The sequence below is a fragment of the Manis javanica genome, chromosome 5, assembly GCF_040802235.1.
Source record: "Manis javanica isolate MJ-LG chromosome 5, MJ_LKY, whole genome shotgun sequence".
In the NCBI taxonomy this organism is placed as follows: domain Eukaryota; kingdom Metazoa; phylum Chordata; class Mammalia; order Pholidota; family Manidae; genus Manis; species Manis javanica.
In genome coordinates this window covers 19,641,257-19,665,379 of record NC_133160.1, presented here as the reverse complement: position 1 = coordinate 19,665,379, position 24,123 = coordinate 19,641,257, and the positions used below count along the sequence as shown (strand labels likewise).

Here is a 24,123-nt window from a genome sequence, read left to right as displayed (position 1 = left end):
AAAAGATGCCATATGTCGATGTTGTTGTCATTGCTTCACGGAGAAGACAGTCACCTTCACCTTCTCGAAGGTCAGAGTTGACTGAATTAATTTGTGGAAGACTTCTTTTAACCTTAACTCTCCTGTCTTATTTCAAATACAATTCAATGTATCAATGTATATCTAGATTTTTCACTCTTAAATTTTGAAAAGGAAGCTACTAGATTTTTGGAATTTCTCTTTAAACTCTATTAATCATCTTTCCATTTGAAGAGCACTCGATTTACATGTTCAAACTGTCTTAAAATGGCCTCTCTACTGTAACAGCAGATCCAGGGGTTGTCTCTTTGTCACAGGAAATTTATTGATGAGAGGATGAGCTAACTGTCGCTGTGGACCATCACGTCCTGTTGAGATGATGGTTCATGTCTCCTCCGGGAGACGTCTTGCGGGGCTCTTCCGACCATCTGGGAGCGCTGTCAGTCACCAGCTTCAGTGCCTCCATGTACGCAGATACAGGCAGCAGTCTATGAGATCAGCTTATAGAGGTGCTTCAGTCCTAGATTTGCCACGGGTTATCAGAGCTAAAAGGAACTTTGAAGAGCACCAGACCAGGGAAGACAAAGGCACAGTGTCTGCCAGTGTCCATCCCACAGTCAGGGCAGGACTGCAGGGTGGTTTCAGTGCGCTTTCCCACTAAGCTCTTTCCCTGTAGCTATTGCAGGGAATTCGAGATGGCTCTCTGAATGAAACGTGCTTCCCTTCCCTGATCCAGTTCAGGTTTCTTATTTCCAAGCAAAGAAGCTAAGGCCAAGAGAAATTAAATGCCTAAGGATCCTAGTAAGTTAGTATTAGAGCTGGGATCTGATCCCCTTTGCTTGGTACTCTGTCCTACCTTCACAAAGGAACTTGTCTATAGAATCCATACATCATGGTTCAGAAAAGCCCCAGGATCTAACTTAAATGCTTCTTGTACTGTTAGAGCATCTCTTGAGAGGGGAAAGAAGGTAGGGGAGATTGGGTACCTTCTTTAGAATGGGATTTTTGTGACATATTAGTTCAGTACCCATGTCCTAAGGAGGTTCAGCTGCAGGTTTGATCTCTGCATGGGCCAGCTGGCTTCACTCTTTTCTTTGTCTGGTCACTTTTGAAATGTGTCTCATTGGTTAATTGAACATAATTCAGCTCCTCCCTTCTGCTAGTGAAGCAAGTCTACTTAGGTCTTACTAGTAGTGCATGACCATCAGACTATTCTATATCAGACTCCTCAGTTCTTCTGGAGACTTTAAAGAGAGAGATAATGGGGTGGGGAGAAGCTTGTGGTGGTATTTATTTAATTCCTAGAATGTTTATATTACTTCTGCAAAGACCATATCCTCGCCAGGTGATCCTGAGTTGAGTTGTACTGACAGCCCTTTTGGAGTATCAGACACCCTTAGAAGGTCTTCCAGATGTCTAGCTCTGCTTCCTCATGTCAAGATCAGATTTTTAATCTGGTATCTTAGAATCCCAGAAAAGGAGCCGGAAATTCTTTGATCCATTTATAATAAGTGGACCCTGTCCACACATAGTAGCACAAGGGTGGACAGTAAAGGTGACATACCATCCCATTTCTTTTTAACATAGACCAAACTTGAGAAGATGTTCCTAAAAGAACTGTACCCAAACTTTCTTATTTTCTGTCAGAATGATACCTAATCATCCTGCTTCTTTTATTTCCCTTTAAACAGAGTACACCTTTGAGCTCAACTTCCCTGAATCCATTCAGCAGTAAATATTCCATTCCACAGAGTTGTAACAGGCTAGATGAGGTGTTGTCCTGACAGCAGTCCCCTTTTCTGCATGCAACTTGCTATGATGCTTCTCAAGCTGTCACAGCAGAAACTTCTTAAGAACCAATCTCTGTTTCATCTTTGTGCATGTTCAACACAGCAACAGTGATGCCTTTCTTGGAAATGAGTTATAGTAGTATCTCAGATCTACATTTGAAATTTTCACTTTGAAATCATGTGGCTGTATGTCTAAAAGTAGAATGTCGAATTGAACATTGTCAGTTGTAAGGAAAGAAGAAAAGTTATAAGGAAAGAGGAGAAATGGGGCTTAGCATTGCTCTCTTGAATCCATCCTTTCTAGGTGACAATATTTAGAGAAACTAGAAGGTAGAGTATCTGTCTGGTTAAAATATCAGACTGTGAGAAGAGTGTGAAAAAGGACAAATCACCAGGGGGCAGTTCTCTCTTAATTGAAGAAACGTAATCTCACTAAGCTACCACTCATACTTAGCATCTTCCTTTGTCCTCTAGACAACTCTGAAGCCTACACGAGAATGGTAGTATGAAAAGAAAAGACTTGGGCTTGAATCCCATTTCTGCCACCCACTAGCCCTGGGGAGGGTGCTCTGCCTACGTCAGTTTCCTCTTCTAAAATGGGGGTAGTAATCCCTGCCTCTCCGTGTTCATGAGAGGTAAAGGAGTTTAAAAGCACTTAGCACTATGTCTGACACATAATAAGCCCTCAGTAAACACCGGCTGCTCCCAGGTGGGTAGATGGTGAAATCAGTGGTTATTATTGGGGCTGCCTCACACAATGCCTAGTATGTAGTAATCAGTCAAAAATAATAAGATCTGCCAATACCTAGGATCTAATAAGCAAAAAACAAAAACTCCCTTACTCCTTTCTAATCTTTCTCTCTGTTAGCAAACCGATATTCCACTATTGTTCTCTGTCACTGTAGCCAAGCCAACTTTTAATGACTTTATCCATGCCAGTAGTCCTTCTGCTTGGAATGTCCTTCCAGCTTGTCAGACCCCTTCAGAATTCACCTCAAATGTTACATTTCCCTTGACTGTCCTGACTCCCCCAGACAGACTTAGTGTGTCCTTCTTCTGAGTATCCCCACCACTCAGTACAGTTTGAGAGGAGAGGTCCTTTATAATAGGCATTACTACATTTAAAAAGTTGACAATCTGTTCATATTTGTTAACCTTATTAGACTATAATCTCTTTGATTATGTGGCTTGTTTTATTTATCTTTGCTACCATCAGCACATCATACAATACCTGGCCTGAAACCTTACTTCTCCCCTCCCTTCTTCCATGTCTGATCTACTTGTCACATGGACTGGTTCTGGGCCCCCCAACTGTGTGCACTGCCTGCCTCTCAGCACTTTAAGCCAGTGTGTCCATCATGCCGGTGTTTGCATATTCTCATTCAACATTTTCCCACATAGTGCAGTTGCAGCCCACTATATCTCTTTCCTCTGGCCAGCTTTCAGGCCTCCCACCAGCTAGCCCTCCAAGGCACTGCCCCTTACCGTCTCCTGGTGTTTCTTCTCCTACCCCATCCACACAAGTCTTAGTGCACACGGCTCACACAATAGTACTGAACTCTGGCCTGCATTTTTTCAATCCTGTTTGACTAGTGCTTTTCCTGCTATGCAAAAAGTGTCATACAAGGTGCTCTCTAAGGTACATAGAAGTAAAACACAACTCTTACTTTTAAGGAACCTCCCTAGGAAGGAGTCACGCATATGAGTAACTGTCACAAGGCAGGCCATGGAAAGTGCCATAAAAGAGATACAAATCCAGGGCTTGGGGGTTTTCACATCTAGTTGGAAAAGATTTCAAGTTGGAAAACTTTGAGAAGTTTCAGAGATCTCAAGAAAAGGAACATCACATTTTAGACTTTAAATATATTACGATAGAGATGGGGTAGGGAGTGTTGGGAAGAATATTACCTGCAAAGATGAGGCCAGAAAAGGGAGGGCAGGCCTTTTTGTGCTGTGTGTATGGGGAGGGCTAGTGAGCAGAAAGTGTGAACAGCTTAAGTTTTTGAAATATAAGGCCTTGGACCACAGGAAGGCCTTCATTCTTAAGGCATTATTCAGCTGTCTCTGCTCATCATGAGCCTTGAAATCTTAACCAAAAGTCGCTTGTCTCAGGATGCCCTAGAATCTTAACCAGCACTGATCAGTAGTACTACCACTGTAATCATTTTTAACTTGTGGGTGCGCTGTATTCCATTACTTTTTGGCCATTATGACCTCCCCAAATAGTCAGCTCCTTCACGACTAAGACTACGGCATCGCCTTACCTCCATTTTCATTCTTTCTATGCCTTAACCAGATGCTTAAAATGATGTCCTTGCCACTAGGCACTTAGCAGGGCTGGGATCTGAACATTCTGCATCAAGTTATCCATTTCCCTCTCGGAGATGAATCAGACAGGATTCCTACCCCAAGGGAGTGCATATTCTAGTAACTGGTAATTATGTAATTACGAGCAACTTACTTAACCTCTGTGTGCCTTGGATTCTAATTTGTACAGTGGGATTAATAATCCCTTCCCTGCTCTCTTTAACTTTGGTATCAAGGACCATATATATAATAACACTTTAAACTCTACAGCATTACTGAAATGTAAAGTGTTAGCAGCAAATGCTTTTTGCATGAGTGGAAGTCAGGAATAATTTTCCTTCCTGTGCCCCCAGCTGCTGAACACTTAGGAGTTCTGGAGCAGGAAGTTATGATTATGAGTAAGTGAGAAACTAAAGAGGCCCTTCTATTTTTAAACTCCATGGGCATCAGTCCAATGCTCCATGACTACCTCGTGAACATTAACACTATTACCAGATTATAAAGGAATTTGCTACTAAATGGAGCTAGGAATTAATGGTAGTGATTGGCTGGCAGTGCAGGGCGTGGCAAGGCTGCAGCCCTCCTTTGCGTGGAGAGAAGCCTTTAGGAAGGAGATGAGAAGTAGCCCTGTGTTGCCGCAGGCTGGCCCCCTGGGTAAATAAAGAAGTGTGTTATCTGCGTCTAAATAGTCTCAGAAGGATTCTTGTTGGAGATTGATGACCGCAGTGGTAAGTCTTTCGAGTTTGTAAGAGTGGAAAGTAGGGTCCCCAGGGCTTCCATCAGTGACAGGAGTCTGAGTTGTCAGAGGAAACCCTGGCCATAAAACTACTGACAGAATTATGAAATGGGTTGTTGTCATCAGATACATGTATTAAGCACCTGCCTCCTTGGGCCAGTCTGCTAGTTGTGCAGAAGGTGTCTCTCACCCAGCTCTTTCTCCTGAGAGCTGACAGCTCAAAACAGAGATGTCTTTTTCCTTTCATTCACTGCGTGGATGTTTACCGAGCTGGGGTTATGAAGACAAATTCAGCCCCTGCTTTCACAGAGCTCACAGTTCGCCCTCATAAAGTAGAGGGAGTTGATGATGACTGAAATCTGTGAAAATGATGTGCAAGCAGAGCTTGTGTCATGGAGTGGCTGGTCCGGGGTGCTCTCAGCTCTTTGGGGAAGGAGGAGTTGTTGGCTTTAAATAATCCGGAAAGACTCTGTGGTAGAGGTATCTTAAAAACAGTGTGGGCTGAAGAGATAGCCTAGAAGCCCTAGGAGGAAGGCAGCAAAGGCCCTGGGACGGGGAGAAGGCCTTTGGCAGAGGGGATCCTAACCCGCTGGTGTGGGGCTCAGGGAGCGGGGGAGGGCAGGCAGTGGTTATGAAAATGTGCAGGGACTGATGGTGATTGCACAACTCTGAACACATGAAAGGCTGTTAAACAGGTGAACTGTATGGTATGTGATTGTATTTCAAGAAAGCTGGTTTTAAAAAAGGATCCACTAAAGAGGAATAGATACAGGGACAGCAAGTCTGATAAGTCTGGGGTTACAAAGGTTTAGGAAGGAGACTAGCATCACCTTTAGGGTTTTGGCCTAGAGGAGTGTTGGACTTATGAAATGAAACAGAAAGGTTGGCAGCATTTTGCTGCTGACAAAATGTGAGCCAAAAGGGGCTCATACACATCAGTTGGGCACTTGTACCATCAGTTTCACCAGGATACCAAGACAGTGTTATGGGGAAAGGGGACCTCTTCCCTGTGTTTAACTTGATTTGGAAGAGAAAGAGTTAAGTATATCTTATAGAGAGGTTTATTTATGGAGATCAGAATCAAAGAGTAAAGAATGAATAGAAGCAGATAGTGTCCCCATCAGCTTATTTTTTTAAGTTGAATATGTGGATGAGATCATTTCAGCCTTGAGTCAGGTATAGAAGACTTTAACCTTGACTTCCTGGGCCTCTAGTTCATTAACAATGAGAACATTAGAAAGATACTTCAGAATAACGGGGGAAGTAGGAGACAAATCAAGGTGGAGTGGTTTTTCTTTTGTTGTTGTTAATAGTTGCAATTCTTTGTGTGTGGTGGATGGACTAGAAGCCTATTTTTTACTCCTCTGCTCATTGTCAAGCTTTTATTCCCACATGTTCATGCGTTTCCAGGACATGGTCAGGCGTGGAGAAATCATAGACAATGACACTGAGGATGAGTTCTACCTTCGGCGCTTGGATGCAGGCCTCTTTGTTCTTCAGCACATCTGCTACATCATGGCCGAGATCTGCAATGCCAGTGTCCCCCAGGTAGGAGGGCCTTCCCCAGTGGGCCTCACCATCCCTGCCTCCTTCCTTGCCATCTGCTGAGGCAGAGACTCTCAAAGAAAGAAGTGGATCCAGATTCTCCTTGAATTTCTTCCCTGAATATGGGCCCTCTTGTCCAGAGATGGGAGTGAGATGAATTCTTTCAATATGATGTATTCTGGTGTCCACCAGGACAAATGATGCTTTTTCTCTCTTTCTCCACTCTTCCCCTTCCTTGTTAGATTCGCCAGAGAGTTCACCAGATCCTGAACATGCGAGGAAGCTCCATCAAAATTGTCAGGCACATCATCAAGGGTAAGTTGGATGCTGGTTATGTCTGGGGCTTCAGGGGATTAGATGAGCTTCTTACTCTCCGAGTCTCTGTCAGTATTCCTGGAACTGGGGGCACAGCATTGCCGGCACCATAGGCTTGAGTGTGTTTTCTGGTTCACTGTGTGCCGGTTAAGTCACCGCAGACTTACCTCATTATTCCCTACCTCTGAGCCCTCAGGTGCAGAATTTATAAAATGCAACAAACAAGAAGCACTAGGGCTTGGAAATATTTGCTTGAAAAAATTTTTTTAAAGACAAAACAAGAAATAGTCCAGTTCCAAACTACATGTAGTAGAAGGAAATTGCTTTCTTAGGGGAAAAAGTAAGAAAGTAACAAGAAATACTGGGAATTATACAAGGCGAAATCTGAGGCAATATAGTGCAAGAGAAAGAGCGTGCCTGCCTTCCTGTGCCAGCCCTGCCTCCCCCCAGCAGCGTGAGTGAGATGTAGAAGAAATTTTGCACAGGTTCATGAGCTACTATATGACAAGTGTTCAGTCCAGTGCCTGGGACACAGAAAGTGCTCGGGCAGGTGAGTTTTCCGCCTTCCCTCACCTATCCCAGGGAGCCCTGTGCATGCTATTGCAGCCTTGTCTCGACCTGCCTCAGCTGCAGTGGCTCCTGAGAGGCCTCCAGTTGGTAAGCAAGTTCTCAGTCACAAGGGTGCCTGGCCTGAGCTCTGTGGTACAGCCCTGCCCTCGGGCCACATAGCACAGACTGACACATGGTGGGGCTTAACAGTACTGATGACACGAGAGTTCAGAAAGAGTCAGGATGGACTGTGTAACCAAAGACAAATTTTCATTTTCCTTCTCTGGCCCTTTTTCTCCCCATTTTAAGGTATCAGATTAGGCCAGATTTACTCAAAGGGTTTGCCTGTAAGTGGCTTGTAACTACCATTACAAGTGAGAGATGAAATGTGAAGATAAATTATACAGATCATAAAGTGAAGAGAAGTTAAGAGCCGTATGCTCTGGGATCCAGCTCCTGAAAGTGAGTCCTGGCTTTGCTATTTACTGTGTCACCTCAGGCAGGATATCCAGTTGCTCTGTGACCTGATATATGGGTGAGATTAAATGAGGTGATATATGGAAAATGTCTGACCCTTAATAAGTTTTCAGTAAATGTCAGCTGTTATGAGTATTATGAAGTATTATGATGATTATCATATCATCATTATATGTGAGGCATGGCTAAAATCCCATGGGAAGCCTTGTAAAAATAGTGACACTAAGCTGGGTCTTAGAGGCTGAGACAAGGGCATTCCAGGACGAAGGGACAGTGTGAGTGAAGGTGTAGAGGCTGGAAACATGCTCAGTGTAGCTCTCCCAGGCAGGTGGAAATGGTAAATTTATTGTGCCCACTTGGCAGATGGGGAATTTGAGGCGTTGGGATCTATTTTCTCCCTAAGAGAACAAGGAAAGGGGGGAGCCCAATCATGAATGTGGCCCGGCATCTCGCCTAGCACAGTGTCATCTGGGTGCTGCCGGCTCTTCTCAGCACCACATCTTCTGACTGCTGCACGGTGCCGCGCTGCCTCCTCCCCAAGGTGTAGCTGTGGGGATTTGCATCTCCAGTCTTTAAATGGCATTTACTTTTAACACCCACATGTTCAATTAGAACTTTTTATTACTCTCAGCTCTACTTTCTCGCATTTTCGGCTTCTCCCTGCACTTCCATCCCTGTAATCAAAACAGTGATCTTCTGAGAAAGAAAAGGTGTTTTTAACACATACTGGCATGTAGTAGGTAGTGTTTTTCTTTCTGAAATCCTACCACATATACCTCTGGTTATTTAGAATTTTCAGTTGTCATGAGCCAGCCTCTGTCTCCCTCAGATCCTGGTTTATTCTCCCAATGCCTAGGAAAGTGCCCAGTGAACTGGATGCTGAATAGGTGTTTGTTTGATTGAGTGTCTGGGCCAGCAAGCAGGTGAGAGCCCTACACAGATGCTGTGTTCATTCTCACTATTCTTGTTTTTCTCCCTGTTGCTTTCTTCCCCCCTCTCCCCACACCCCCATCTCTGCTAGGCCCTCAGTCCCGTCCTTCCAGACCCAAGTCCAGCCTTGCACTTCTCTCAGCACGCTTCACAGCCAATCCATTAGTAAATCTGCCAGTTCTGCCTCCAAACTCAATCTTGAATCCATCCAGTTCTCTCCATCTGTGATTTCTCATCACAGCACCCAGTTTATTTCCTTCCTAGCCCTTATCACAATCTATAATTATTTTTATTTATGTCTTGTTTACTCGTTTTCTGTGTCTCATACATTAAAATGTAAGCTCTGTGATGTAGGAACATTGTCTGGCTTGTTCACCATGTCTCCTTAGCACTTACAGCAATGCCAGGCATGTAATGGGAACCCACTGAATATTTGAAACATTGTGGAATTAAACCCTACCCTTATGTGAATTTAATTTGGCAGATGTTTACTGAGACTCTCCTCAAGGCTAGGCATAGTGCTAGATACTATGCTACTAAGGTGTCATACAGCAGTGTCACACGGTGCCCTCATGGAGTTCATAGTCTTCTGGAAGACACAGATGTATGAACGACCAACCAGAATTTAAGCTCAGTGAAAGACACACCCCAGCAACCACTCAACTAGCATTGCTGGGTGCCAGCTCTCTGTCTAGGACTAGAGATACAGAGTAAGAAACAAGATCCATATCCTTGAGGCATTCACAGCCTGGTGGGAGAGATACTTGAAACTAATTATAATGTGATAAGTGCTGCATTGAGGTTGTGAACAGCGTGCTAAGGGAGTGAGTGGAATGGAGGCAGGGCCATACACAGAATCCCAGAGGGAGAGGCTCCTCCCAGGACTGGGGATGGTGTCCCAGAGGGTAAGGTACATTCCAGGCAGAGGGGGCAGAGGAGCACAGGTAGGACGGATCACTGGACTGCGGAAGGACTCTGGCCCCACCAGCAGAGGCCGAGCAGGCCTGCGGAAGGCTGGAGCATGGGTGGGGTTGGGCATGTGCCGGGCAGGGCTCCCAAATTCTGTTGGGTACATGATGAATGTTGAAGTATAGGTAGTGAGTGCCAACCCCTGTTGGCCAGCGAACAGTGGACATTCTCATTAGTGCTCGGGAGACATGCTGGTTCGGGCAATTTGAAGTCATTGTGAGGAGGTGATAGTTAAACTTGGGAATTAGATGCCATTGCCCAGATCAAAGAGGCCCTTACAGGACACTGGCCACTAAAAAAGCAAAGAGTTCTGTCCAGATGGAAGGTTAAAGTTATAATGGATGTTCTCGACCCCCCTTCCACTGGCACAGCTGCCCCAGGGAAGTGGTGTGGCCGCCTCTGGGCAGCCAGCGAGCACCCTCAGGGCAGTACTGAGGCTGCGGGGGTACGGAGGTGTTGGCGGCTGGGCTCTGCTCAGACCCACCTTTTAGAAGCCTTCACCCCCTCTCCTCCACCCTTCACGCCATCAAAAAGCACCAAAAAACAAAGCCTCATAAAGAAAAGCAGCTCATCAGTCTGTCCTCTTTGATTTTAATTTCATTTTTCAGTTTGGGTTGCTTCTTTTTTTCTTTTTTAACATACTAATTAGATGCAAGCTTTTTTCTTTGATTTTATGGCCTACATATTTCCTGAGTTTTGCTGGCAGGATGACAGCTGATGTATCCCTTGAGGTCTCAGGAAAGCGCTGATGAGGCAAGCCCAGCAGGGGACTTTTCCCGGTATATTTTGGTCCCCTTTCTCATGATTTCACTCCCTCCTTTTCTGTTGGGGGTGCCAAGAGAGCTGGGAATAATTGATGGCTCATTAAAGCCCCTCTTTCTGCTGACTGCTTACTTGGCACTCCCAGAGTCCGGCCTTCCCTGGAACTGGCAGCAGCTCTAGGCCTGGGGACTGTGGTGGCCACATAGGGAACGGTGGTCTCCTTGCACGTGAGACTGTGTGCTCCACAAGGCAGCAACAGTCTGTCTGCCTTTCATCTCCTGGTGCCTGGCCTGTAGCTGGTGCAGAGAAGGGCATAACGTATGCTGACTAGGGGTGGGCCAAGGTGGTGGTGCTTCAGACTTTGTTGTGCTGTTCCAGAAATGTGGGAGCACCATAGAGTGGGCACCCCTGAGCACATTCTCTGTGCCAGGCTTGTAATGTGTAGTCTCTGGTTCTCACAACCGCCTTTGAAAAGCAGGATTATAATCTCCATTCTGCGGATAATGAAACCCAGACTAATGGAGGCTAAGGGATATTATACAAGTCACTGTGTTGGAAACTGGGTCTAAACTCAGAGCTACACACAGCTGGTCTTCTGTCTAGCAGAAAGGGGCACTCTAGCTGTACCGCTTGGCTGATACACTCCTAAAGTCTTTTAAGAAAGAAAGTTCAGGACATCACCTTTGCAGAGCACCCACGTGGAATCACAAGGTGCTAGGTGGGCTCCCAAGATGAATGAGACCCTTGAGGAGGTCTACAGTCCTACCACAGGGAGATAACTAACTACAACACAGGGCAAATGAAGTCAGTGAAGATGCGGAGTGGGACTCAAAAAGGCACACTTAATTTTGTTGGAGATTAAAAGGAGCTTGAAGACCCAGGGAGTCTGCACAGAGGAGGTGCATTTCCTTCGTTTTTTAAAAAAATGTGATAAAATCTACATAAGATTTACCATTTTAACCACTGCAGTTATCACCACCATCTATCCACAGAATTTATTTTCATCTTGCAAAACTGAAACTTTGTTCCCATTAAACTCTTATTCCCCATTCTGCACCCCCACCCTGTCCCTGGCAACTACCCTCGTACTTCCTGTGAAGTTAATGAGTAAGTAAGGCAGTGGTTTCTTAAAGCACGGAAGGACCTCCATCAGCCGACACGGCTGTACAATTGCTGAGTGGTCATTTCCTTGGATGTGGTGGGAGCTGTGGCCTGGGAATGCTTTGTAGTATAAATACCTGTGCCAGGGGCCACCCTGGAAGCCACTGACTAGTCTCTTAAAAATGTTTTGGTCACTGGTACAAGTTGTGGAAGATCACGTGGGTGCTGGGCTGTTTTGCAGAGGAAGCTTAGAGGGTTACTGACTTAAAACTTTTTCACAGGTGGCAAAAAGACTGTGCCAAAGACTTCAAAATCCTTTCAGAAATTGGGTTTCTGCCTCTTTGATTTGCCTGTGTTCTTTATGGCTTGAAATCTCCTCTGAGAAGCTCATAAACATGTTTTTTCCATATTGGTTTGGGGCAGTTGGTAATCTGAGCTTCTGTGATTTTTTTTTTTTTTTTGAAACGTTCATCTCTTTTTATTGAAGGATAGTTGACACACAGTATTACATTAGTTTCAGGTGTACAACACAGTGATTCAACATTTATATACATGATAATTGTAGGTACCAGCTATCACCATACCAAGTTGTTACAATATTTTGACTACATTTCTTATGCTATACATTACATCCCGGTTACTTATTTATTTTACAATTGGAAGTGTGTACTTTTTTTTTTTTTTTTTGTGAGGGCATCTCTCCTATTTATTGATCAAATGGTTGTTAACAACAATAAAATTCTGTATAGGGGGGGTCAATGCTCAATGCACAATCATTAATCCACCCGAAGCCTAATTTTCATCAGTCTCCAATCTTCTGAAGCATAACGAACAAGTTCTTACGTGGAGAACAAATTCTTACATAGTGAATAAGTTACATGGTGAACAGTACAAGGGCAGTCATCACAGAAACTTTCAGTTTTGATCATGCATTATGAACTATAAACAATCAGTCCAAATATGAATATTTGTTTGATTTTTATACTTGATTTATATGTGGATACCACATTTCTCCCTTTATTATTATTATTTTTAATAAAATGCTGAAGTGGTAGGTAGATGCAAGATAAAGGTAGAGAACATAGTTTAGTGTTGTAAGAGAGCAAATGTAGATGATCAGGTGTGTGCCTGTAGACTATGTGTTAATCCAAGCTAGACAAGGGCAATAAAACATCCACGGATGCAGCAGATTTCTCTCAGAACAGGTGGGGGGTGAGGTTCTAAACCTCACCTCTGTTGATCCCCAATTTCTCACCTGATGGCCCCCCTGCAACTGTGCCTGTCTTAGGTTGTTCCTCCCTTGAGGAATCTTACCCGTCTCTGGCTAACCAGTCATCTTCCGGGGCCATACAGGGAAATGTAAAGTTGGTAAGTGAGAGAGAAGCCTTATTGTTTGTAAAGGTTAGTTTTTTACTTCTTTGCATATTTATGCCCTGTGGCTTCTATGCCCAGCATTTGTCTTGAGGTATCTTTACCACTTGGAAGAATTATGGTACACGGTAAATTCGATATGAGGCACGAATTCTATCTAAGGGTTGTAATTAGGAAGGAAGAAGAAAAGCTATAGAAGTAGCAGGCGGAAGAAAACATGGGAAGATTGATTATTTCTTTGACATATCTTCTTGTAGAGTAATATAAGCATGTATAGGTTTTAAACTACTAATTAAATTGCATACACGTTAACATATTAGGAGTACAGTTACATAACCAAAGCATACCTATAATTACCAGCCATCTCCAGTGAAACCAAGAAAACCAGTTAGGCACCTTAGGCATTTGTAAAAACTTATCTATGATATGGTGGATATTGTCCAACTGAGCTTGAACAGTCTGAGAGAAATCAGACAAATTAAAACAGCCCATTCCTGGGGACTGTTCACATCCCATATGTTCTTTTAACAGTAAATAGTCTGTAGTTGTAAGATTTTGGAGCACTACAATTTACACTTCTCCTAATTCTTGGTTGAGTTCCAACAGTATAGATCCAGTCAAATTTGTTGTTTTACTGTATGCACAGGCCAGCTTAGATATCTCCTTCTTCATTCCCATGGCAAGTCCAGGGAACGGTGGGATGAGTGCATCTACACCTGTAGCAGCGCATGGATCTATATTGGGGTTTTTTGATGATCATCTTCTGGCATGAGTCTTCCAGAGAGTGCTGATGTTGGAAGTTCTTTTTCATATCGTATCTTAGTTCATTTTCAGGGTAGCCAACTTAGGCATTGATCTTCTGTATAACCAGATCCCCCCTATAAACCCCTTTACAGTCACTGTCCATCAGCATAGCAAAATGTTGTAGAATCACTACTTGTCTTCTCTCTGTTGTACAGCCCTCCCCTTTCTCCCACCCCCTCCATGCATGCTAATCTTAATACCTCCCTTCTTCCCCCACCACTTATCCCTCCCTACCCACCCATCCTCCCCAGTCCCTTTCTCTTTGGTACCTGTTAGTCCATTCTTGAGTTCTGTGATTCTGCTGCTGTTTTGTTCCTTCAGTTTTCCTTTGTTCTTACACTCCACATATGATTAAAATCATTTGGTACTTGTCTCTCTCCGCCTGCCTTATTTCACTGAGCATAATACCCTCTAGCTCCATCCATGTTGCTGCAAATGTTAGGATTTGCCCTTTTCTTATGGCTGAGTAGTATTCCATTGTGTATATGTACCACATCTTCTTTATCCATTCATCTATCGATGGACATTTAGGTTGCTTCCAATTCTTGGCTATTGTAAATAGTGCTGCGATAAACATAGGGGTGCATCTGTCTTTCTCAAACTTGATTGCTGCGTTCTTAGGGTAAATTCCTAGGAGTGGAATTCCTGGGGCAAATGGTAAGTCTGTTTTGAGCATTTTGATGTACCTCCATACTGCTTTCCACAATGGTTGAACTAATTTACATTCCCACCAGCAGTGTAGGAGGGTTCCCCTTTCTCCACAGCCTCGCCAACATTTGTTGTTGTTTGTCTTTTGGATGGCAGCCATCCTTACTGGTGTGAGGTGATACCTCATTGTAGTTTTAATTTGCATTTCTCTGATAATTAGCGATGTGGAGCATCTTTTCATGTGTCTGTTGGCCATCTGTATTTCTTTTTTAGAGAACTGTCTGTTCAGTTCCTCTGCCCATTTTTTAATTGGGTTATTCGTTTTTTGTTTGTTGAGGCGTGTGAGCTCTTTATATATTCTGGACGTCAAGCCTTTATCGGTTCTGTCATTTTCAAATATATTCTCCCATACTGTAGGGTTCCTTTTTGTTCTATTGATGGTGTCTTTTGCTGTACAGAAGCTTTTCAGCTTAATATAGTCCCACTTGTTCATTTTTGCTGTTGTTTTCCTTGCCCGGGGAGATATGTTCAAGAAGAGGTCACTCATGTTTATGTCTAAGAGGTTTTTGCCTATGTTTTTTTCCAAGAGTTTAATGGTTTCATGACTTACATTCAGGTCTTTGATCCATTTTGAGTTTACTTTTGTATAGGGGGTTAGACAATGGTCCAGTTTCATTCTCCTACGTGTAGCTGTCCAGTTTTGCCAGCACCATCTGTTGAAGAGACTTTCATTTCGCCATTGTATGTCCATGGCTCCTTTATCAAATATTAATTGACCATATATGTCTGGGTTAATGTCTGGATTCTCTGCTTCTGTGATTTTAAAGCTGCAAAAGCCGATAGGATTTATCTTGTGATGATGTGTTGAAATGTGTGTTACTTGCACCAGGTCATGGCTACTATGGCCGCTAGGGTATTTGGAGGCAGGAAAGAATAGTGGGGAGGCATGTGTGTTAACCTTCACAGTTCCCCATGCATACGGTGGGGCTGGCCTACCTCAAAAGGCAGCTGTGAGAACTAGATGAAGTGCTGTATCTAAAGTGCTTACACGCTGGCCAGCATGAAGCCAGTGCTCCCTAAATGTTAGCTCCCTTCGCTCTGGTGATTAGTGCCTGAGCAAACCCAGTAATAAGGAGCCAAGATGAACCACGCAGACCAGCATGAATTCTGGGTCTTTGTGTAACTCTGGGTAAGTTAGTAGGTAGCATGTCTGAGCCTTGGGTTTCCGCCTCTGTAAAAAAACAAACCTAAAGTCAGTACTGCCCCTCAGGAAGGCTGTAGTTGAATTGCAGTGAGGTGCCTGTCTTACTTCTCTTCCTTGGCCTAATCCTTTCCCCTGGAGCTGGCAGCGGCCTGGACTCAGATGTAGTCAGGAAAACCCATGGACCAGTGCCCGCTACCAGACTCCTGGGGGCCTGGCGGTGGTGGGTATGTGCTTTTCCAACCAGCTCACATGTCCTCGGGCCTACGGGAACATGACCCCATTAGCATAAGCAAAGGGTAAATTTCCTTCTCCTTTAAGTGGGTTTCATTCTGCTGCTATCCCTGGTGACCTGCCTATCCCATAGCCCCAGCAGAATGTTTCCCTCCAAGAGAAGTGTGACGTTAGGCCTTCCAGTGTTGTCAAGGAATCTGTTAGCCATAAAGGATTTTCCTTCCCCAGTTTCTATTTTGTGGTTATTTCTGTGTCTTCAGAAGTTTTCATTGTAAAAATACTGGCATTTCTCTTCTCCCTGCTTCCTCTTCCTCCTGCATTTTTGAAGGGTTTGCATTTAAGACTTAAGGCCCAAGGAACCAAACAGGTTGTGAGTGCTGGTTCAAGTCTCTGTGTGTCCTGGAAGACAGTTTCTTTCCCAGCCACTGGCCCTGGTGCCCCTCCTCCTTCATAACATAAACAGAACAGCTTGTATTCCATGTCTGAATAGTAACCTGCTGCCTGAAGTTTGCTTTAATATTTATGTGTTCGGCACTGCTACCTGTTTTCAACTCCATCAAAGCCTTTATTATAAGAGCATTTGGAATTCTGGGGAAGTAGAGAAGTGAGTTGATGTGTACACTATCTTTCTCACTCTCCTGCCTGACTCAGCCTTTTCCTCTCTCCCCCAGTACCCCCATACCTCCCTCCCTCTCCCCCACCCAGTACAGTAGTTCTCCGTCATCTAGCATCTCTCTTATCCTGCATTCTCTTTTCCTCTCTCTCTCTCTCTCTCTCTCTCTCTCTCTCTCTCTCTCTCTCTCTCACACACACACACACATACACACACACACACACACACAGCAAAAGAACTCTTCCCAAGACCTCTGGGAGGAATCTGTTCAATATTTATAAACTGCTGCAGTAGCTATAATAACCAGAGGTATCTGGCACTACCAAGATTTGCTCCAGAAGAGGATTCTCCTCTGGAAACAAAGAATGAGGAGGGGTGAGGGGTGAGGTGCATGGTTGGTGCTGGCTGCCAGGGCCAGTAGAAGAGTCCTAGGGACTCATGAGTCCTGGTTGTGGGCCTGGCCAGTCACCTGCCCTTCAGGGTCGCAGTACATTTCTGAGAGCCCTGTCCAACACTGAGTGGCCTGGCATGAGAGGGTGTGGCCCCCAGTGACGCACTCCACGTCTGTGACCACTGAGGCCCTTTTATCATGGGACGTTCCCTTTGGAGTCTTACCTTTTCTGAGGACTTCGTAGCCAGGTGCCCTGTCAGGGCTGGGCTGCTTTAGAGTGCTTACAGAGCAGGAGATTTTTCCCCCAAGGTGGGAAATGGGCAGGGTAGTTATTGGTTAGGTAAGAGGATGCCTTTAAGGACTGGCTCCCCCGACCCTGGTATTTTAGGAGCCTTTTTCACTACCCACACATTTCAGCTCCTCCACCATTCTGGATGTGGGCAACTTGCTTCAGTTCTGTAATATGCCTCGGTTTCCTCATACATAAACAGAGATGGTGTTCTTCACCTTGCAGGATTGCTGCAGAGATTAAATGAGACAACATAGATAAATGGCACATAGTCAGTGTTCACTACATGTTAGTTCCCATTCCGCTGTGTGCGAGACAGCCCCGCTCCCAGATTGCAGCTGAATCTGCTCCTGGCCCATTTCCAGGGAACAGGTAATCGGACAGTTTCCTCCTTCCGCAAACACAGTGACAGAGCCTTGCCCATGGGGTACTCTGGTAGCCTGCATTTTTTTCTAAGGCCTAGGCAGCGGTGATTCAGCAAGGGAATTGATACATACTTTAGTTTCTCTACTTTGTGCATCTCTAGAAAGAGATTAGGTCCCTCCATGGAAGCTGGCTGTACTTGGAAAGTCACTGTCCGAGAGGATCAGGCTGTTTCTCCACCTCCCTCCCTCCTGGGCCTGAAATACATTAGGAGAGCAAAGTGTTAGTTCAATCCATTAAGACTCTTGCTTCCAGACCATGCCTCTGGGGGTGTTAATGCTAGAATGGTCATTTCTCACTCTCCTGGGGCAGTGACTAGATCATTCACATGTGAGTACCACTTACATATAGCCCATAGCCTTCTCCTGCAGCCCAGTCCTGTTCTCCCCATCACCCCCAACCCTCTCTTTAAAGGGCCTTAATAGAAGGCATCACAGCCATTTGCTGGTGGAGGTGATGGATGGGCCTAACAGAAGAGGATGATTTCCAGGGGGAGACACACAGCTGGCACATGTCTGAATCCCAAATCCCATTTCCCGGCACATGTCCAATGTAATAAAGCGGAAGGAGGAAAGATGAAGTGGCAGGAGCGAAATTATTTCACCAGCATGGCGGGGGTGGCAGTGGGGCTGGGAGGGGCTGTGCACTTCCTTCTGGCTCCCTGGTCTTTGTCTGACTTGGATCAGCAGAGGTTTTATTATGCAAAAGCCCCTTGCAAGAAAAGTCTCTATTGTTCTATCTCAAGCTCCCCACTCCAGTTAGGGAGCAGGGGACAGATATGCAAGCAGTCAACCTAATCAACTACTCTAAGAGTTTATTCACCACTCCAGACCCATAGTTGGCTCATTCAGGCTCTGCTGGTATTTAGCTGAAAGTAAGGCAGAAGCCCCTACCTACATGAAGCTCCCAGTCTAGAGGGAGGGGAAATTACGCAGAGGGCGACCTAGGAGTAAGGCCTGTGATGGAGACAAGTGGCCTGGAGTAAGAGGTGGCTGGGCAGGGTTCATGGAGAAGATGTCCTCTGAGGTGGACACTGGGTGGGTGGAATTCCATAAGTAACATTGCTGGCCTGAGCGAAGGAGGCTCAGGGAGGGATCTGGTGTTTCTTGAGCATCTGTTGTTTGCTAAGTTCCTTACATAGATTTTCAGAGGAGGTGACCAACCAAGGTCATACAGGATTGTGAGTCAGAGACAGGATCAAACCTAGCCTGCAGTGTTGCCCCAGCCCCTCTCTGCGGGCAGGGCTGGGGTGCAGTCAGCAGGCAGTGAGGAGCAGGGTCACCCTTCCCCTTCCCCCAGATACTTTATGCCTGTTCAGGAAAGCCCGGGCCTCTCCTCACACCTTATGTCTTGCACTCTAGTCACCAAGTTCTACACATAGTTTCTGCACCATGTCCTACCCCTCCCCATCTTCTAAAACCAGGGTGCCTACATAGTTTGAGGTGACATGTTTGAAAAAGAATAAGGATTCTTTTTCTGGGATAACTGGGTGAGCGGGTCATGTGTTTCCCGACCTTAAAACTGATTGTGTCCTCGGGAAAGCAGCCGCCAGCATCATCTCCCGTATCCTCGTCTTCCTTGGGAGGGTTCCCCTTGTCTTCTGCTGTGACTGAAACCCGCCTTTCCGGGCCAGGCCCTCTCCGGTGGTGGCCATCTTCGCCCACAGCCCTCCTACCACCGGAGACAAGAGGGGCTTTCGTGCTCCTCAAGGGCATCTCCAGACCATTCTTTCTCCTCCACCCCTTTTCCCTAAAAGCTCCAGCTGGTTGAATCTCCTGTCAGCAGGCTACACCCAGCACCCCTCATTCACCTCCCCACTACTCAGTCATACTTCTTGGGAATTTCAGGATCCACACCTTTTTCTACCACACCCATTTCTAGTCTGTCAGTAAATCATGCTGGGTCTTCTTTCACAGTACAGATGTGTGTGGGACCGTCTGGGGTGAGCCAGGCACACAGTGGGGCTTCCAGCCATGACACAAAACCTCTGCTGATCCAAGTCAGACAAAGACTGAGGAGCCTGAGGAAGTGCACAGCCCCTCCCAGCCCCACCGCCACCCCCACCATGCTGGAGAAATGATTTCGCTCCTGCCACTTCATCGTTCCTCCTTCCGCTTTAGTACATTGGACATGTGCCGGGAAATGGGATTTGGGATTGAGACCTCTATTCCACCAGGAACTTCTTGGTCCCGGCCTCCATGAAATCATACCTCCTTTCTTCTGCCCTGGCCCCCTTTAGGGTATCTCCCACACAGCAGCTAGAGTGAGCTGGTTTAAAGGCAAATCACATCACCCCTTTGCTTAAAACCCTTGTATTGTTCTCCCCGCCCCCAGGGGAGGGCAGAGTCCTTCAGGGCACCCATCACCCTGCACAGTCTGTGCCCCGCTCACTCCCAGACAGCCCCATATACATTTGCTTCAGGTGTTTAATCAAATCGCCGTGAGGCCTGCTGACAGCCAGCCTATATATTTCATTTACTTTTTGGTTTGTTTCCCCCACTAGAAAGTAGGGTTCATAAGAGCTGAGGTTTTCATCTATTTTGATCATTACTTTATTCCCATTGCCTCAAATAGTGATTCTCAAACTCAAGTGTGCATTCACATTACCTGGCATCTGGCATACTTGCCCAAACTGCTGGACCTATAAGGAGCTCTGGGTTGAGCCTGAAAATTTGCGTTTTTAACAAGTTGCTGCATGATGCCGATGCTGCCAGTCAAGGTCCACACTCTGACAATCGCTGGTCTAGAACAATGGCTGCTCAAAGTAGGCATCCACTGTATGTATGCTAAGTGAGTAAATGAGTGAGGGAAGTGCATGGCTAGCGGAGGAGGTGAGCATGGAAAGGTGAGTCGAGCCCTTTTCGCTGGAGGCCTCGAATGTGAGACCAAGGAGTTTGGCCACAGCCACCAGCTTGGGGACTGCAGGAGGCTTCAGAACAGCATGTGGAGCTGGGATCCAGGGGCCCAGCCACAGTGGACCCCACGCCTCGGATTCATGCCTAACCCTGTCTCTGTCTCCCTAGAGTACGCGGAGAACATCGGGGACGGCCGGAGCCCAGAATTCCGGGAGAATGAGCAAAAGCGCATCCTGGGCCTGCTGGAGAGCTTCTAGGGAGCCCTGCGCCTGCACAGCATGGACTCGGGGCCTCCCTCCCAGAGACACGGGTTACACAGCTCAGTGTGACTTGTGGACAAATTAAAGCTACTTTTGGTATTCCTGGGCTGGTATTCTTTGTGGCAAAGCAGTCCCCTCTTCCTTTCCCCGACTCCTGCCCAGCAGCTGTCATGACACACCTCTGAGGAAGGTCAGTCATTGGCCTGACGCTACCAGTGAGGAAACTGAGGCCCAGAGGACATCTCAGTGATAAAGTGACCACTGTGGCTACTCTGGTGGCACCATGACAAGGCTGCCCATCTGTAACCAGGAAGGTGCTTGGATTAGCGACCTCTCCGGGGCTTCCAGTCCTGACACAGAGTCGGGACACGTAGTGCGAGGCATGTGGCTCATACAGAAGCACCCCTGGGAGGCTTGTATGCCTCTGTGAGCCAGGACAGAAAGCACGGTCTTGAAGCCAGTGTTTTGAACCCTGGCTGCACATCAGAATCTCTGTTGATGGGAGGTGGACTTAAAAAAATTAACAATGTTGGGCCCCAGCCCAGATGGCAAATCAGAATCTCAGGTGCTGCTTAATTGCAATTTCACCCATTTTACATGTTGTAAGAAAGTTGGTCTCCTCCTCCACAGAAGTCAGTGGTCCTTTGGCATGTTTTTATGAGTGAGGAGGCAGAACAACCAATATAGAAAAGCAGCATTTCATTAAAATGAGTGTTTAGCCCTGGGTGAGCAAATAGGCTATAGAGGACGGATGCAGCCTGCACTGTGCCCGTGGCCAGCATTGCCAGTCTGCACAGTCCTCACCTGTCATTGAATCCCGAGGTGTAGGGCTGTGAGAGGGCCTGGAATCAGATGGCATCTACTTGGTGCCCAGCACTGGGCTGTCCACAGAGCAGCAAGTAAGCCAAGCCCTACCCTCCCGGCGCTCATGCCCAGTATGGTGGGAAGAAAGGCAGTGTGCCTGTCATTTCCAAGAGGTGAGCACTCCCTCAGAAAGGGGGCGGGGCTGTGTAACAGGGCCTGTTACAGAATCATAATTACCATACAGTCACTTTGGGATTTTGTTTCTTTATTTCACTGTTCTGTAACTATAATAGCTACCATGTATCGGATACCTGCTATGTGCCATTTGCTTTACATCCATTCTTTCCAACGTACACAGCAGCCCCGCTGGCATCTGAGGTCTCAGAGAGCGTAAGTAACTTGTGCAAGGTCCTGTGGACAGTAAGTGGCAGATCCTACCTTCAAAGCCAGCTCTAACAGCAGACTACACAGTCTGTGCCCTCCCTCCGCCGAGCTGCCTCCATCTAGAAGACAGTCACAGGTCACTAACTGACATTGCACTTCGATCGCCTCCACTGTTGATATGTGCTCCACTGTTGATATTCACGAAGAATAAAGTACGTCCAGTTATAACCTGTAGAACTGCAGACTTTTTGAACTAGAGGTCATGTCCTTCAGCTTCATTTTCTTTTTAAATTGTATTTGTTTTTAACCGGGTAATGCTTGACATGGTGCAGAAGTTCAAAATTTAACTAGGGGTATACAATGAGTACCCCACTCCCACCCCTGCTCCCAACTATGCCCTAACCCCCAGGCCTCCCTGTCCCTGGAGGCAACCGCAGTCACCTAGTTATCTGCCCAGGGAAGCTGCGTCTAGCAGTTGCCCATCTGTATTCTATTAAAGCCCCAGGTGTCCCTCAAGCCATCAGAAACCAACTTAGAGGAGACAGTAGGTAGGGCTCCAGGCCACTCCCCCTCTTCAGCTAGTCACTCCACTTTGCCCTGCTTCATATATTGGGGTGCCTCCTAAGATTTTGTGTACGTCTCTCTGCTAAAAGCAACTAAAAGAACTCATACCTTCACTTTACAAATGAAGTAGTCCCCCTCTCCATCAGTTTTGTGACAGGAGGGTTTGGGGAGAATATGAGGTATAATCCCTTGGGATTCAGAAAGGGTTTCAGTTCCAGGGGTCAGAGGATCAAGGAGATGGGATGAAGAAGAAGAATCAATAGCCTCTGCTTTCTATTTTAACAACCACATGAGGCCTAAAGAAAACCTACCCTCGTTACCAGCCTGTAGTCTCAACGGGGTGTGGTCCTACCTCTTCAGTCTGCTCACAGCTGAGACACTGCCTGCTGCCCACCTCACATGGCAGCGTCCCCTCTCCCAGGCTGGGTTTGCATTAAAGGCCTCCCTTGGCTGTGTGGTTCCAGACCCGACTCCTACGTCTGCCCACTTGGGATTCACAAGCTTTCCCTTCTGTGGCATCCTTGTGCCCACAGCCAAGTGGTGCCAGGACACAGCATCCCAGCCGGGCAGTGTTCCTTTTCCTTTAAGCGGTATTAGCCAGAATTTCTTCACAAGGGAAATTAGGATTTCATTTTCCTCTTCCTCCACAGCTTGCTGCTCTGTTTGTGGTGGTCGGCACGCCTGAATTCAGTGGCAGCAAGATGGGATGTGTCTCATTTAGGGAGATTTGCATGCAGGCTGCGCGCCTTCTTCATCTCGGGGAAATGCACTGTCAGGGAGCTTAGAGGCATCCTTTAGTCGCCCCCACCGCTGCACTGGTGCCCAGGTGGCATCTCCTGCCATTAACAAGAGTGTCAATTTAGTGTCAACAGGGAGACTAGACTCACTTTCCTAAAGGCAGAAACTTCTTGATTAGATTTTCTTATCCAACAGTAGAGGTAAAAGTGGAGCCACATTTTTCAATGTGTCTTGCTCCTTGGTACACATGGAAAGTGGTTGGTATCACAGCGGTGGGCCCCCGTTTTCTGTGCTGAGAAAATGGCGAGAATTCCTCCAGTCACCTTTTTCTTGATTAGGTAACACATGCCCTTGGCATTAACTTCAGAAGTCCCATAAGGGTATCCAGTGCCTAAATCCACCAGCCAGCTGTGTCAGCTGGCCACCCAGTGGCCCTCCCCAGAAGCACCCCCTGCTAATTAGCTAGAATATCCTCACAGAGGTAGTCTGATGGTTCTCAAGTGAATAAAAATATATAGAGCACAAATGGTGGCATACTGTGCTGTCCGTTCTGCACCTTGCTTGTCACTCCAGCCACCAAATGCACACGGCTGCCCCACCCCTCTGTGGCAGACCCAGCCGTAATTGAGCTAATCATGTTAATGGACATCGAGGTTGTCTCTGGTCTTTGGCTGTTACACTGCCGCAGTGAACATCCTTGCAGAGAATGTCACATCACATGTGAGTCTAAATTCCCAAGCAGAATTCCCAAGTCAGAATGTGCACTTTTCATTGTGATGTGTATCGCCACGTGCCCTCTGACATCAACACTGTATACACGAGTGCCACCCCCACCCTCAGCACAGCCTTAGCCAACTTTGATTGGGAATAGTGTTTGTCTTATTAATTTGTATTTCTTTTATGAGTGAGGTCATTTAGTGTTTTAGAAGAATGAATTTATTGAGTGTGGGTCATACCCGCTAATACTCACCGAGCTCCTTTCATGAGCTTACTGCTCTACTCAGATTAGCTTACTTAACCCTCAAACCCAAGGTGTACATACCTG

General features: G+C 46.1%; 1 protein-coding gene across 3 annotated transcripts in view; it reads left to right on the top strand.

The window, feature by feature from the left end:
- The window catches only part of CTNNBL1 (catenin beta like 1), a 168,067-nt gene extending 147,380 nt beyond the window's left edge, over positions 1–20,687 (top strand). For all 3 annotated transcript variants that reach the window (XM_073236620.1, XM_073236622.1, XM_073236621.1), the window contains exons 14-16: positions 6,262–6,399; positions 6,639–6,711; positions 20,497–20,687. In XM_073236620.1, coding sequence (XP_073092721.1) covers positions 6,262–6,399; positions 6,639–6,711; positions 20,497–20,585 — 300 coding nt within the window. In that variant the 3' untranslated portion in view covers positions 20,586–20,687. The remainder of the gene's footprint in view (positions 1–6,261; positions 6,400–6,638; positions 6,712–20,496) is intronic.
- The last annotated feature ends 3,436 nt before the right edge of the window (positions 20,688–24,123 follow it).